We start from the raw sequence: 13263 nt of genomic DNA, 5'->3' as shown, positions 1-13263 counted from the left end.
GTCTGCCTTCAACTTTTGGTCTCTTTACGGGTGATGCTGCGAAGCTATTAAATTTGCTAGTTGTTTCTTGCAGCGATTCTTTCGACTGAGAAAAGAGTCACTCTTTTTTTCACGCTTGCAGCGTAACTATCTCTTAAAGAAATATCTATAGACCTTGAGACTCTGCGGCAAATGATCCAACTTTTTGCGACGACCGTGGCACTGTTCACAAATGCAAGCAGAAACCTCGTGAACGTTGAAATCTAGTTTCGTAAGCGCGATGCTAATCGAACATCAGGAATTACTAAGGAATATAAAATATCATCAGTTTGGCGGATGGCGCTTATTTACCCTGATGATAACCTAGTGTCGAAAACGTTTGGTTTTTACTTTTTGATTTATTATCTCCTGATAAATGGCTCATATTCATCTATATTTTTATCATTCTCTGTTGTAATTAAGCACACTGCACGAGACCGGCTAAGGGAAAGCAACACTCAAACACTTTAAAAAGCCTCAGGGATATTTTTGGAACACAGGAAGCGATGACAGAGTACTTATTGGCTGTAATTATAAAATCAATGGAATAATTTACCTTTTAGGCTTTAGACTTCGGACAAACTTCGGCTTTGGCATTTTGTTGTTCATTATTTTTACTGTCGTGAAGCGTTTCTGTGCTCAAAATTGAAATATTTTTTGTATTATGTGTTTCATTATTTATCAAGCGAGTGGATATCTCGCTATTACTAAACTAGATGCAAAGATCGAATGCAGCAGGAAGCCTTTCAGCCAGAAATAATCAAATCATCAGGTATTTTCAGGAAGATAAGTACGCAGACTTTCAAATAAACCCATGTTTGGTAGGAAATTTGCGCCCACGGTTCGCTGTAAAACGTAAGCAAGCCTTGATGCCCACACGTAATTTCGTATTGTATCGTATTATGTAGCAATTTTTGTAACCTTAAGTAACGCATGTGGGAGATTCTGTGAAACCTTTAAGAACAGTACTAGCTCAGAATGGCAGAACACAAAGTTAGAACTGATTTCAACGCTATGAATGAGGCAGAACTTTAAAAAATACCCGCTGATACTTAAAGACTTTGTTTGTGGAAATCGCCTCCGCAGTCGACAGCTGGTTCTGCGAGTGGGTCTATATTTCTCTAAAGAAGACGCCACAAATCAATATTTCTGTGAACTAGCCGTTTGGACTGTTAGACATTTTAAATCATTTGATTTACAACTTCACCGGTTCAGGCAGGGACTCCACGACGGAGGTCGAATAAGCCCTTCGTCAGAGCTCTGTCGAAGGGCTAACGCTCGAAACGTCAGCGTTTTAACTCTTTACGGTGGAAAATTTACGTTTTCAACGCAGCTGTTAGTACTAATTTACCGGAAATTAAAACCAGCTTAGGAGTAGGCTAACAAAACATATTGCTCGTACTGTTTTCATTCTCGCAATTTTCTTGCACCTGCTTATCCAGTAGGCTATAGATATCAAATAACTCATTCTTTTTCATCATATTCTTTCTGACAGTGAAGACTAAATATGCATCTTAGCATAATATCTCTTCTTTGCACCGTTGCCTACGGCATAAGCCGTATTTCAGGGCCAAATTTTAAGGCTGTTAACTTTGCGGAAAAGATAAACGGACAAAAGCTGAACGGAAGCCTGATAAGAGATATAAAAGTGGATTCAGAAAGTTCCTGTCGGCTTGAGTGTGTAAATGAAGAGCGATGTCAGTCTTACAACTTTGGAACCATAGAGGGAGACCCAAACAAATTCAAGTGTCAACTAAGCGACTCTGATCGATTTGCTGGATTTGCTAACTTTCTTGAGGATAAAGGTTTTATTTACAGGGGAATAAAGGTATGCAAAATCTGTGATTTTATGTTTAATCGAGGCGGAGTTTCCTAAAAATCTTGATTAACTTTAAAATATTTAAGTTTTCATCTCTCATTTTTTTCCCCTGGACGAAAGTTACTTTGTCCCACGCTTTAACTTATCGGCATAAGAAGAACCGACAATAACCATGATAGAAATTTGCCCGCTGTTGGCGTTAGGGGAAAGAGACTCCTCTGACAAAAACAGCTAGGTTTTCATGAAAAATAATTCAAATGACTTTGAATTCATTTTAGCGATGAATACCTGCTGGGAGGCTATTAAAGACAGTATAAATCAGTCTGATATAGAGTGGCATATGTAGAGCCTCCATTCTTGATTTTCTTTTGAAGTATATCTTGCATGTGAACTAGTCGCGTTTTGCTATCCAAAAGGAAAGGATGTGTATTCTGTTGCGCTTCGTAATAAAATTGTCACATATTGTAGCAAGATATGGTTTTCTTGGACAGAACATAAGGAGACCCACTCATAGCTATAACCATCGTCAATGATGATGAAAAGATACTGATAAAAGTAATGATTGTGACAGTGATGATAATAATAACTGCTATTCATCATGATATCATCATCGTCATCGTCATCATCATACATACATACATATACATACACACATACTTTATTTAAGCTCGAAATTGAGTGTAGCTGTAGAGCTAATATCTTCGAGAAAAAAGCTAAAATGAAATAAAAATATGCTATCTTACAATTTCAATATTGTTTATAAACTATATACAACTAAAAGCTAAGAGGGAAAACTAAGAGGGAAACATAACTTGTAGATCTACTGTGAAAAGCTTCATATCTGAGGATCTCTTGCTTGAATTCTAGAAAATTTAATGTTCTGTAGGTGTCTGGGAGAGAGTTCCATATTTTGCTAGCTAAGTATGAAAGGGAGTGCAGACCGTATGTCGTTTTTTTTGGGTTGGGAAGGGACGTGATATGATTTCCGAGCAAATTGTAGGATGAAGACCGGAGGGTGAACATATCTTTTAAATAACATGGATAATTCGTAACGAACAGACTCTTATATAACGTGATCATGAAGTTCTGTAGGCGTCTAATGAAAAGATATTTTAAGTTAACTTTGCTTAGTAAAATGTCATATGGAGAGCTGTAGTACTGTAGTATAAACCTAAGAATGCGCTTATTTAGATTATCTACTTTGCCGGCGTTGCGCGCACCACAGAAATGCCAAACAGAAGAACAGTAGTAAAAATGCGGCAAAATAAAGGCTTTATAAAGCTTCAATAGCGTCTCCTTATTAATAAGTTTCCGAAATCTAAGCATTACGTTTAATTGATTATTTATTTTCTTACAGATAACCGATACGTGATTATCAATAGAAAGCCTAATAGCTGTTGTTATTCCAAATATATCTATCGAATTATTTACTGGGAAACAAAAATTGTGCTCAGTTTTTCTCAGGATTAGAGCTTGGTGCTTTTTCTCGTTATCAATAAAGTGCAAAATTACTGAGCGCTGATTGGTTGAGAGAGAGGGCATTTTTTTTCTTAATCGAGGGCATTTTTAGTAATCAAGAGAGGGCATGATTACCTGTTAATGATTGGCTAATCCGTTGCATTGCTAATCCGTTGCTTCCCAGATAAAAATAGACTGCGCGCGTGATTTTCCTTCGTATAAATTTTGCCCTTTATTGATAAACAAGTAATCCCATGAGACCTCGTACTATTAAGGATTAATTGCACTTGAGTTTTCAAAATTTTCCAAATTTTGGAAAATTTTGAAAACTCTCGTGCAATTAATCCTTAATAGTACTTGGCCTCATGTGATTACCTATACTTAACAGTCATGCCATTGTTTTTATACCACTGATTTGCGACATTAACTTCTCGACAAACGCACTTTAATTTCCAGTGTAAGTGGGTCTAGGTTAGATGAATAAATCTGATGGTGGTCTGCGTATGCGTTTAGATTTGCATATTTCACATGCTGAAACAAGTAATTAATAAATAAATTAAAAAACATTGGTCCTAAAACGCTCCCTTGTGGAACTCCTCTTCTGGTGCCCGCCCAGTTGGAGAAGGTATCTCTAATCTTTACTCGCTGCTGTCTTCCTGACAAGTAGTCCTTAAGTAGGGCGCAACTTCCTTTGCCAACTCCAAATGCTTTGAGTTTTACTAAGAGTAAGTCATGCTGAATGACATCAAAAGCTTTAGAAAGGTTAATAGCGACAATCGCAACCAGTTCCCTTTTATCACGCATGCGCCTCCAGTCCTCTGTCCGCCGCAATAATGCAGTTTCACAATTGTATAACTTCCTATATGAACTAATAAAGTCCGACAGAATAGCGCTATATCCCCATCATCATCATTATTATACTGTTAACCTCATATCCGAGGTCTCTCTTTCCCTTAGAACAAGGTTTGCGTACGGTCTCATAGATTCTGTTTACCTCCCAACCTATCACAAGTTTCCTATTGTAAGTAACAACGTGCATAACCCGAAGACCATATCGTAAAATAATTTGTGCAAATGCTGTCCGCAACAAAATGAGTTCCATTCTTAGAATATCCTTGCGCTATTGAAAGAAAGAAACTCCTTCGACTTACGGATGTTTAGGAGGTTACTTGGAACAATTTTTCTCTCTAGAGTGCATGTGAAGAGGACCGTTTCCAATGTGGTCATCAGAGTTTATGCGTTCCCAACTATCAAGATGGCAGCGTTCGATGCCAGTGTAAGCGTGGCTTCAAAGGAAAACCTTACGGTAGGTATATATCACTTTGCCTAGGCATGGAAAAAGTCTCGCTTATCATATGAAAAAGTCAGCTTGAATAGGTTCTTTTTTTCCTCAAAATAGAACGAAAAAGCTGCTCCCAATGGTTTCAAGATGGATTTAATTCTAGTGGCATGTACACCATCAATCCAGATGGCGGCAAACCAATCCAAGTGTTTTGTGACATGACCACAGACGGTGGAGGCTGGACCGTTTTTCAGAAACGCTTGGACGGCTCTGTTGACTTCTATCTTCAATGGGAATCCTACAAAAACGGCTTCGGAAATCTGAGCGGAGAGTTCTGGCTTGGAAACGACAATCTTCACCGTTTAACAGCCGCTGATGACGTTATGTTGAGAGTTGATCTGGAAGACTTTGAAGGGCACATCACGTACGCTGAGTACACGAATTTCAATGTGGCAGACGAAGCTGACAAGTACCGGCTTTTGATTGGGGGATACAAGGGCACCGCTGGTGACTCTATGACGCTACATAGGTAAGAAAGGAATTCAGGTTGACTGAGAGAGAATCCATTTCCAACCGCGGGAAGCATGTTTTGACTAGGGGTGTAGCTTTAGAAATTCATATCGAAGGGAACTAATCATGAACGGCTTATCACACCTAGTTTGAATTTTGTATCTAAAGAGAAAAATTTCCAGATAAAACAAAGGAAAACGTCTGGCTTTGATGTTTATTTGGGAGTTTGATGTTTTATTGGTCACCATCTTCGTTTAAATTTTGAATCCCTCTGTAATCGCTAGTAAGTATAATTAAACTGCACGACTGTCAGGTTTTTTTTCTCTCTATCCTGGTCTACCGAGCTAACTGGTTTTATCGTTCATTATCATGAGAGAAACTCCAGTATCAGCAAAGTGTTACCAAAATAGAGGCGTTCTGTATTGAAATTTAAAAATACGACGGTGGAAACAGAAACCATAGATTGTTTAAACGAAAGAAAGAACATTTGACGGAATGAACGATTGAGGTTTAGAACGATTGAATGCTGAAATAGAACCAAAACGAAATAATAAAACCTAATGCAAAATAAGGAAACGGCCTTTTTTCACTAACAGGCAAAACTAGATTTGTTCCTAGATCAAAGTGCTCTGTGAGCAAACTCGTGAATTGACAGATGACTTACATGATTTTTTGGATTATGTTTAATGTTATCTGGTTTAGGGAATTTGTGGTCGATTTTCATATTTAGAGTACGAGCAGTAGTTCAGTGTTCGCTGATGTAGCAAAGAAACAAAGTAACGTTGGGATAAGAAGGCATTACAATTGAAATGATCATGCTATTACATTTGACAAGGGTGGATGATGTCATGTGTTTTAAAAATTTATATGTAGGTGAAAAGTGAAATTTGCTGTCTATCATTGTAAATATTGGAAAATCAAGGAAATATTGTCGTAATTAAAACATTAATGATTCCCTCTTTATCAAATGAGACAAACGGGAACGAGTTTTGAGTGATATGACTAAGCCCAGACTGCCAATGTCATTTTGGATTTCCGCCTGGGTAGATTTTGGTCACGAGCTAGGCAACGTATAATCAAGAACAAGGTAGAATTTCATTTCAGGCCTATTTATCAATTTTGTGGTGTATAACGTTCGCATTTTAGTACGTAATATTTATTTTGAATTTTCAAATATTCTTGAAACTTAAGAGAGTGTCTCTGTAAGAGCGGTCCGGTCGATTTTGCTTGAGACACGGATTTCGCTCGTTTCTTGTGTGTTGTAAGACATTCATGTACCTATACTAAAACAACAATCAGTTTGATCGGATCTCTTTATTTTTCAGAGTTTTACGGAAATTAAATTTCACTCGAGCAAAGGCTTGTCGTGACACTTTTCAAGACTTAAATTTCATACAATTTTGGAGGACAATTTACAAAAAACTACGGAACTCAGAAAAAAAACAAATACCAAAGCCATGAATATTAACTTTATCTTATCTATCGAGGCGACTTTCGTAAACATCACATTTCAATCAAGGAAACAGGAAGACTTGAATGACACCTTATCGGTTCAACTAAATCACACACGCCAGAATCGATCAGATTCAAGGTAAATTTTTGAAAAAGTGAGGCTTTCTTAACTGATCCATTTAACATAGCTAGGAAGTAGGTGCCATAGAAAAGGTAATTACAAAAAAACTTTGCGGCCCGACCTTTACGAGAACTTTATAACTCCGTGAACTTACCTAATTTTTGGCAATCTCCAAGTTTGGCCGCCATTTTGAGGAACTTGTCAACATGAAACGTAACCGATATAAATCAAGCAGGTAGATCTAAAACCGTCAAAAATACATACGAAAGCAATTCAAATGAACTTTACTTTCAATTAAAGCTGCAAAATTTGAAACTGTTCGTTAAACTTACCATCCCCATGCGACCATTTCTTCCAACAATTCAAACACTACGACTAGTGTTCGAATTCCCCTCGTCGATTCCACCGTAAGAAATAACTTGTGCCACCCAAGCTTCGACTCGAACGTGAAGTACAAATCAAATAACTTAACTGCTTCATCTTCGCGGCAATATCACGCTGGTATTTTGACATTCGGATCGACAAGAACGGTGATCAGGTAGCGATCGCCATGTTTACTTTATAAACGTGATCGCTGACCAGCCGCTGAGTGAAAACAGTACGGTTCAGTGGTGAGGGCGGGGTGAGGTGTGGGTGCGGGCAGATTATCAGAAGATTTTTGGGAACATTCGAACATATGCATTAAAGTATCATGATAAACATGAGGACTGTCAGTCTTAATGTGAAGGCATGCTTCGTGTTGCAGACAACTTTTGTTTTACTTAGTAATCCTTTTTTCTTTCAAATACATTTCGTTCCAAATAGGACTAGCATCAGTTCATAGATTTACAAACAAATCTTTACCACGTAAATAAATGTGTTTAGATAATCGAGATAACCATTAAACCTCTTGTATCGCACCAGAAATAACGTGTCTTGTCTTCGCCCAACTCTGAGAACGTGGAAAGGCAGAGACGCGAGACACGAGTCTCGCGTCTCGCGTCTCGCGGCTTCTCCATGCTCACAGGATACGTGTGACCTCACTATCTTTAAGGAAAATAAGAGACTACTCGAAGTCTGTATTCCGTTCAACCATTTCATAAGAGTGACGCGAGTCTTTCAATTGAGTGAGAAAGTCACAAACCCATTCTTTACATCACGGGCGAAACCACTGACCACAGTAGGCTTCTCCTTTGACGCGGAAATTGAAATCGTATCGAGTATACAAAGTTATAGTGAGTTCCTTTAGATCTCCCGAACTAGTATCGCGTTGGAAACAATTACAAGTACAGGAAGAAGTCGTTCGTTAGCGAGACGTTCATTATGTCTCAGGACTTCTTTTTGAATAGCAAAGATGGAAAAAACAGTGCATCACGGTTTTCAATTCCTGATGGATGCTACTGGGCTTTACTTTAACTGAGAAATTTGCAATCGCTTACCTCAGCTCTCTGTGTCCCATGCCGTAAGAGGCACAAGAAAAAAGTTGATGATAGTGAGTCTTGGCGGAGACAAGAAGAATCAGAGAAGAATCTACGGTCCCCAGAAACGCCACTTTTAAACACGAGACAACTAAGGTAAATTGAATTAAGGGGTATTTGTTTTATTGAAAACTATTGTTCAGGTTATAAGATACGCGAATAACTCTCCCCACCGATTTTTTCTTACATTCTGTTAATAAAAAGTTTCAATAATTACAAAGGCTTTCTTGTTGATCGTCTTAATAATAACAGTTTCCAGGATCCAAGGGGAGCAAAAGAGAGAACAATTTTCTGTGTAGTTAGGTAAGGCGACATGCCGGCTTTATACTTCTTCCGGCGTGATAACGATAATGATGACAACAATGGGTAAAAAGCACCGTCCGCTATTGATGACGATTATCATAGTTATAAACAAATCTCAGTTATAGTCCTGAAAAAAATCTCAGGGGGTCCTTTGAACCATCCACCTCATCTCGCCAGAAGTCAAAGTTTCCTACACTCATTCTAAGGTTCGTGCGATTTTACGACGAATTTTCAATTCCGGTGTGTTGCACGCGCGACTTTTGATAGGAAAACCTGCACGTGCGGAGTGAATCAAATTTCTATCATTTTGCACACATTCTTGGGAACAGCAAAAATTACTTAGTACAAACATTCTAGTGTTCATTCCGTGCACTGGGGCATAAATAAAAGGTTCTGGTGGAAAATACACCATATTTTATACCACTGATGACAGGCAAAAAGGTTATATGGGTACCCCGGTTAAAAATATATTGTTAACTCTATTATTTAATACCAGCTTTAATTTAAAGGAGAAAGTTATGAAAGTAAAACAAAAGTTTTCTGTACCACGAAGCATGCCTCCATTATTTAGACTGATAGTCCTAAAGCTTTTTAAGCATGTGTTCGAATATCTTATGACAATAAGCCCGCCACCCACCCCACCCCGCACTATACTGTTTTCACTCAGTGGCTGGTCAGCGGTCACGTTTATGAGGTAAACACACCGATCGATTCCTGATCACCGTGCTTGTAGATCGAAAAATCAAAATACCAGCGTGATATTGCTGCGAAGATGAAGCAGTTGTGCTATTTGATTCGTACTTCACATTCGAGTCGAAGCTTGGGTGGCACAGGTTATTTCTTACGGTGGAATCGACGAGGGGAATTCGAACACTAGTCTTAGTGTTTGAATTGTAGGAAGAAATGGTCGCATAGGGATGATAAGTTTAACGAACAGTTTCAAATTTTGCCGCTTGAATTGAAAGTAAAGTTCATTGAATTGCTTTCGTATGTATTTTTGACGGTTTTAGATCTACCTGCTTGATTTATATCGGTTACGCTTCATGTTGACAAGTCCCTCAAAGTGGCGGCCAAACTTGTAGATTACCGAAAATTAGGTAAGTTCACGGAGTTATAACGTTCTCGTAAAGGTCGGGCCGCAAAGTTTTTTTTCTTTAGTTACCTTTTCTATGACAACTACTTCCTAGCTATGTTAGTTGGATCAGTTTAGAACGCCCTTTTTTTTCAAAAATTTACCTTGAATTTGATCGGTTTTGGCGTGTGTGATTTAGGCGAACCGATCAGGTGTCATTCAAGTCTTACTGTTTCCTTGATTGAAATGTGATGTCTGCGAAAGTCGCCTCGATAGATAAGATAAAGTTAATATACATGGCTGTGGTATTTGCTTTTTTCTGAGTTCCGTAGTTTTTTGTAAATTGTCCTCCAAAGTTGTATGAAAATAAAGTCTTGAAAAGTTTCACGACAAGCCTTCGCTCGAGTGAAATTTAATTTCCGTAAAACTCCGAAAAGTAAAGAGATCCCATCAAACTGGTTGTTGTTTTAGTATAGGTACACGAATGTCTTACAACACACAAGAAAAGAGCGAAATCCGTGACTCAAGCAAAATCGACCGGACCGCTCTTACAGAGACACTCTCTTAAAAGAAAATTGTTCTTTAAAAATTCACTGAAAATCGGTAGCCAAAATTATTTGTTTGGGATTTATCTGATTTTCGTGTTAACCTGCAATTTCGTTAGTCGCCGGCACCTTTTGTTGCTTCACACAGAAAAAATACACGATACGAAATGTAACGATCGATTTTGTTCCCAATCTCACGCCATTACAGAAAAAGCTTTTGATCACCTGTAAACTCCGAGCGCTTCGGAGTAAGTTATATTTTTAATTAATCTTCGGATCGTTTTCAAGTTCAAGGATTGTAAATTACAATTTTATGAAAAACGAAGGTTGTTCTCTTATTTCAGTGTGAATCATCGCACGCCTGCCAGTCGCTGACGCCGCTTGTTGAAAACTAAAACGAAAAAAAAATAAACTCTTTTAAGAATATCATCGGCTTCTTTTTCACCCCACTTCTCTTCTTAGCAACAAAGGTCGCCATTTCGTTTGTTTATTACTCGCCAAAAACTATCAAATGCACTCAAAAGCCTACAATCGAAAAAAGTTTACAGGAATCGACCAATCGAGCGAGCGAGCGCCAATCTCCACATCATATCTATAAGTCGCTCTTACGCATGCGCGCAATTCACGACTTAAAAATGAACGGACACATTTTTCATGTAATTTTTTTGCTTCGTCTGTTGCATCTGCATAGTTTGCCAAAGGATGAATCCTCCAATTTCCAGGAATTGTCCAAGTTGTTTTAAAATTTTAGAGTCCGCGTGTTTTGCAGCAAAAGATAATTATTGCCTTCCTACTATACTGCTTTCAGTTCAACTACACCCTGGTCGTAGCTTTTACGACAAATGATCGACAAGTTTATAACGGTTTTGTTTATTCAGTCGATTTTATTCAGTTTTTATCTGGGACAAATCTTGTCGGTGGTGCGTCTGAAGATTTGTCCGCCTCGGACAAAATTTGTCAAGTCGCGACAAACCATCTTGCAAAATGTTGATGATGACAGAAAACAACTTATTCGCTAGTGCGGAAAGGCCCTAACTTTATATATGCAAGGAACTGGTAAACCAAGAGACTTTTGTGAGCCTCAAACAAACTACATCAACTTACACTTCTAGTAATGTGTGAGACTTCAGTAAGATTGAGATCTCAAATGTTTTTCAAGGTACCAATCTCATAAGTCATGTGATTTGATTACGTAATCCAATATCCTAGACTGCCAAGAATGTGCCGCCTTTGCTTTAACACCCGCAAATGGATAAACGTTCAAAGCTTCTTGAAAAAGGACGATAAACCGTAGGCCCCGTCTTCTTTTTACTGGTTAGCACGGAATGTTAAAGAACCCACGCACTTTTTGCAAAGAGAAGGGAAAGAAACTCCCGGTGTTCTGGTCTGGCCTAGTTGTTATTAGTTTGTACGGGCTACCATCCAAACCAGCTTTAAAGCTGAACTTGGTCAGCCTGTATAAATATCGTAAGTTAATAAATAACTATTGCTTTCTATGTGTCTAAACATGTTGAAAACAAGCTTACATGAAATTTCATTTCATTTCAGCAATATGGAGTTTTCTACTAATGATCAAGACAATGATCTACATAACAGCCTTCACTGCTCCCAAAGGTACGAGGGAGCCTGGTGGTACGGAAGCTGCCATTACTCCAATCTAAACGGATTGTACCTCAATGGCTCCCATGTGTCTTATGCTAATGGGGTCAACTGGTATTCTTTCAGGGGCTATCATTACTCACTAAAACGCACCGAGATGAAAGTGAGAACCAAAGTATAAGACAATGTCTATCCCAAGATAACGCGCCAATCAAACCGAGGCTTCAACAACAACCCCCCCCCCCCCTCCATGTCAACACTCAGGCATTTGACTGTCGTTCTTTCCAAAAGGTGGGGAACTTGAACCTTGTCTGGGTGGGGTGGGCAATTTATCCGGACCTGTCAAGTCCCTCCAGCGCAATAAACGTGTTTTATCTTTTAACATGGAGCTGTTTAAAGGTAAAGAGTTTGCTTTCGCAAGTAGATGGCTCAGAAGAAAAGGTCTACAAGAAAGTCTTGGTCGCTGATCCTGCCTTTTACAAAAAAACTGGCTATCAAATCAGGCACTTAAGTAGGGTGTTTGAACACAATTTTGGCCCCGGGAGACGGGAATTTGAATGAGCCAGTCTTTAAAAGTTCAAATGCCCAAGGGGTTTTCGGGGAGGAGGGGGGGATGAAGCTTTTTGAATTGATCGACGCTTGGCCGACAAGAAAACGATTTGAACTGAAACCCGCGCTAAACCTAAGTCAGCAAGTTGATACGTATATATGATGACACCATGTACTGAATTTCATTTTGTGAATAACTTCAATTCAATTTCTAATATTGGATTAGTATTTAGGTGTAACTTATAGCAAACCATGCCATATTTTTTTTTAAAATAAAAACCGTGTGTTGCATCCGTGTTTGCTATTAACCAAAGGTTAATAAGCCCTGGACCTACTTAAAATTTAATAGAAAGTATCTATTTCACTTGTATAGTCCTCACAGTTACTTACTGCAATTTACTATGGGGCACATGCTCCCCATCATTAACGCTAAAGCTTGAGTATATGCATGCACGTACTGCTAAAACCATATATAGACTGCCTTGGGACACTCGGGATATTTTAGCTTTGACTATAAGGCATTCATATTAAAATATGTATGAAACTGGAAAATTGCTTTTACTTATGTACAAGATACATAATGATATGGAGGCAGATGATATTCTGTCTTTTTGATAAGTTTTAGAGTAGAAGTTCGAATTATAATTTATGCAACTACCCAAGTTTTAAATTACCACATCTTAACGAAGATTTAGGGAGAACCTCTCTAAGATTTAGTGGGCTTTTAGCCTAGAATATACCGTCAACATGTTATTTCAGAGGGATATCTATACAATCTCGAATAAATACCAAAACTGCATTTATTATTGACTACTATTTAAAAACATTTTGATTTACACTTGAAACTTTTGATTAGTAGAGTATTGTTTTATGTAGTACATGTAAGTCCATATCAGCTCTGTTGCTTTTAACTTTTTAACTTACGGTAAATAAAGTATTAATTGGTGTTAACTGATTGATTGATTGACCGAATCATAAAGCGAAAGTTTCTGTAGAGCGACGAGATGGGTGGAAGAAAAATGAAAATCGGTTTTTAATGTCATACGCGTTCATCCACCAAGAAACTCTTGACATATAA

At 38.2% G+C, this 13263-nt stretch overlaps 1 protein-coding gene across 1 annotated transcript; it reads left to right on the top strand.

The window, feature by feature from the left end:
- Nucleotides 1-1525: 1525 nt before the first annotated feature.
- LOC131777285 (microfibril-associated glycoprotein 4-like) lies at nucleotides 1526-12217 on the top strand. The gene is made up of 4 exons (XM_066167398.1): nucleotides 1526-1846; nucleotides 4487-4601; nucleotides 4695-5106; nucleotides 11586-12217. Exons 1-4 carry the CDS (start codon nucleotides 1526-1528, stop codon nucleotides 11815-11817), a joined length of 1080 nt encoding a protein of 359 aa, XP_066023495.1. The 3' UTR covers nucleotides 11818-12217.
- The last annotated feature ends 1046 nt before the right edge of the window (nucleotides 12218-13263 follow it).

The sequence above is a fragment of the Pocillopora verrucosa genome, chromosome 5 (assembly GCF_036669915.1).
Source record: "Pocillopora verrucosa isolate sample1 chromosome 5, ASM3666991v2, whole genome shotgun sequence".
Classification (NCBI taxonomy): domain Eukaryota; kingdom Metazoa; phylum Cnidaria; class Anthozoa; order Scleractinia; family Pocilloporidae; genus Pocillopora; species Pocillopora verrucosa.
This window is presented reverse-complemented; position numbering and strand designations above follow the sequence as displayed.

Excerpts from the sequence above, each read along its gene's own strand:
- LOC131777285 (XM_066167398.1), top strand. The coding sequence starts at position 1,526 with ATGCATCTTAGCATAATATCTCTTCTTTGCACCGTTGCCTACGGCATA. Across the intron at positions 1,847-4,486 it reads TTATTTACAGGGGAATAAAG|AGTGCATGTGAAGAGGACCG; the intron begins GTATGCAAAATC and ends TTTTCTCTCTAG. Across the intron at positions 4,602-4,694 it reads CTTCAAAGGAAAACCTTACG|AACGAAAAAGCTGCTCCCAA; the intron begins GTAGGTATATAT and ends TCCTCAAAATAG.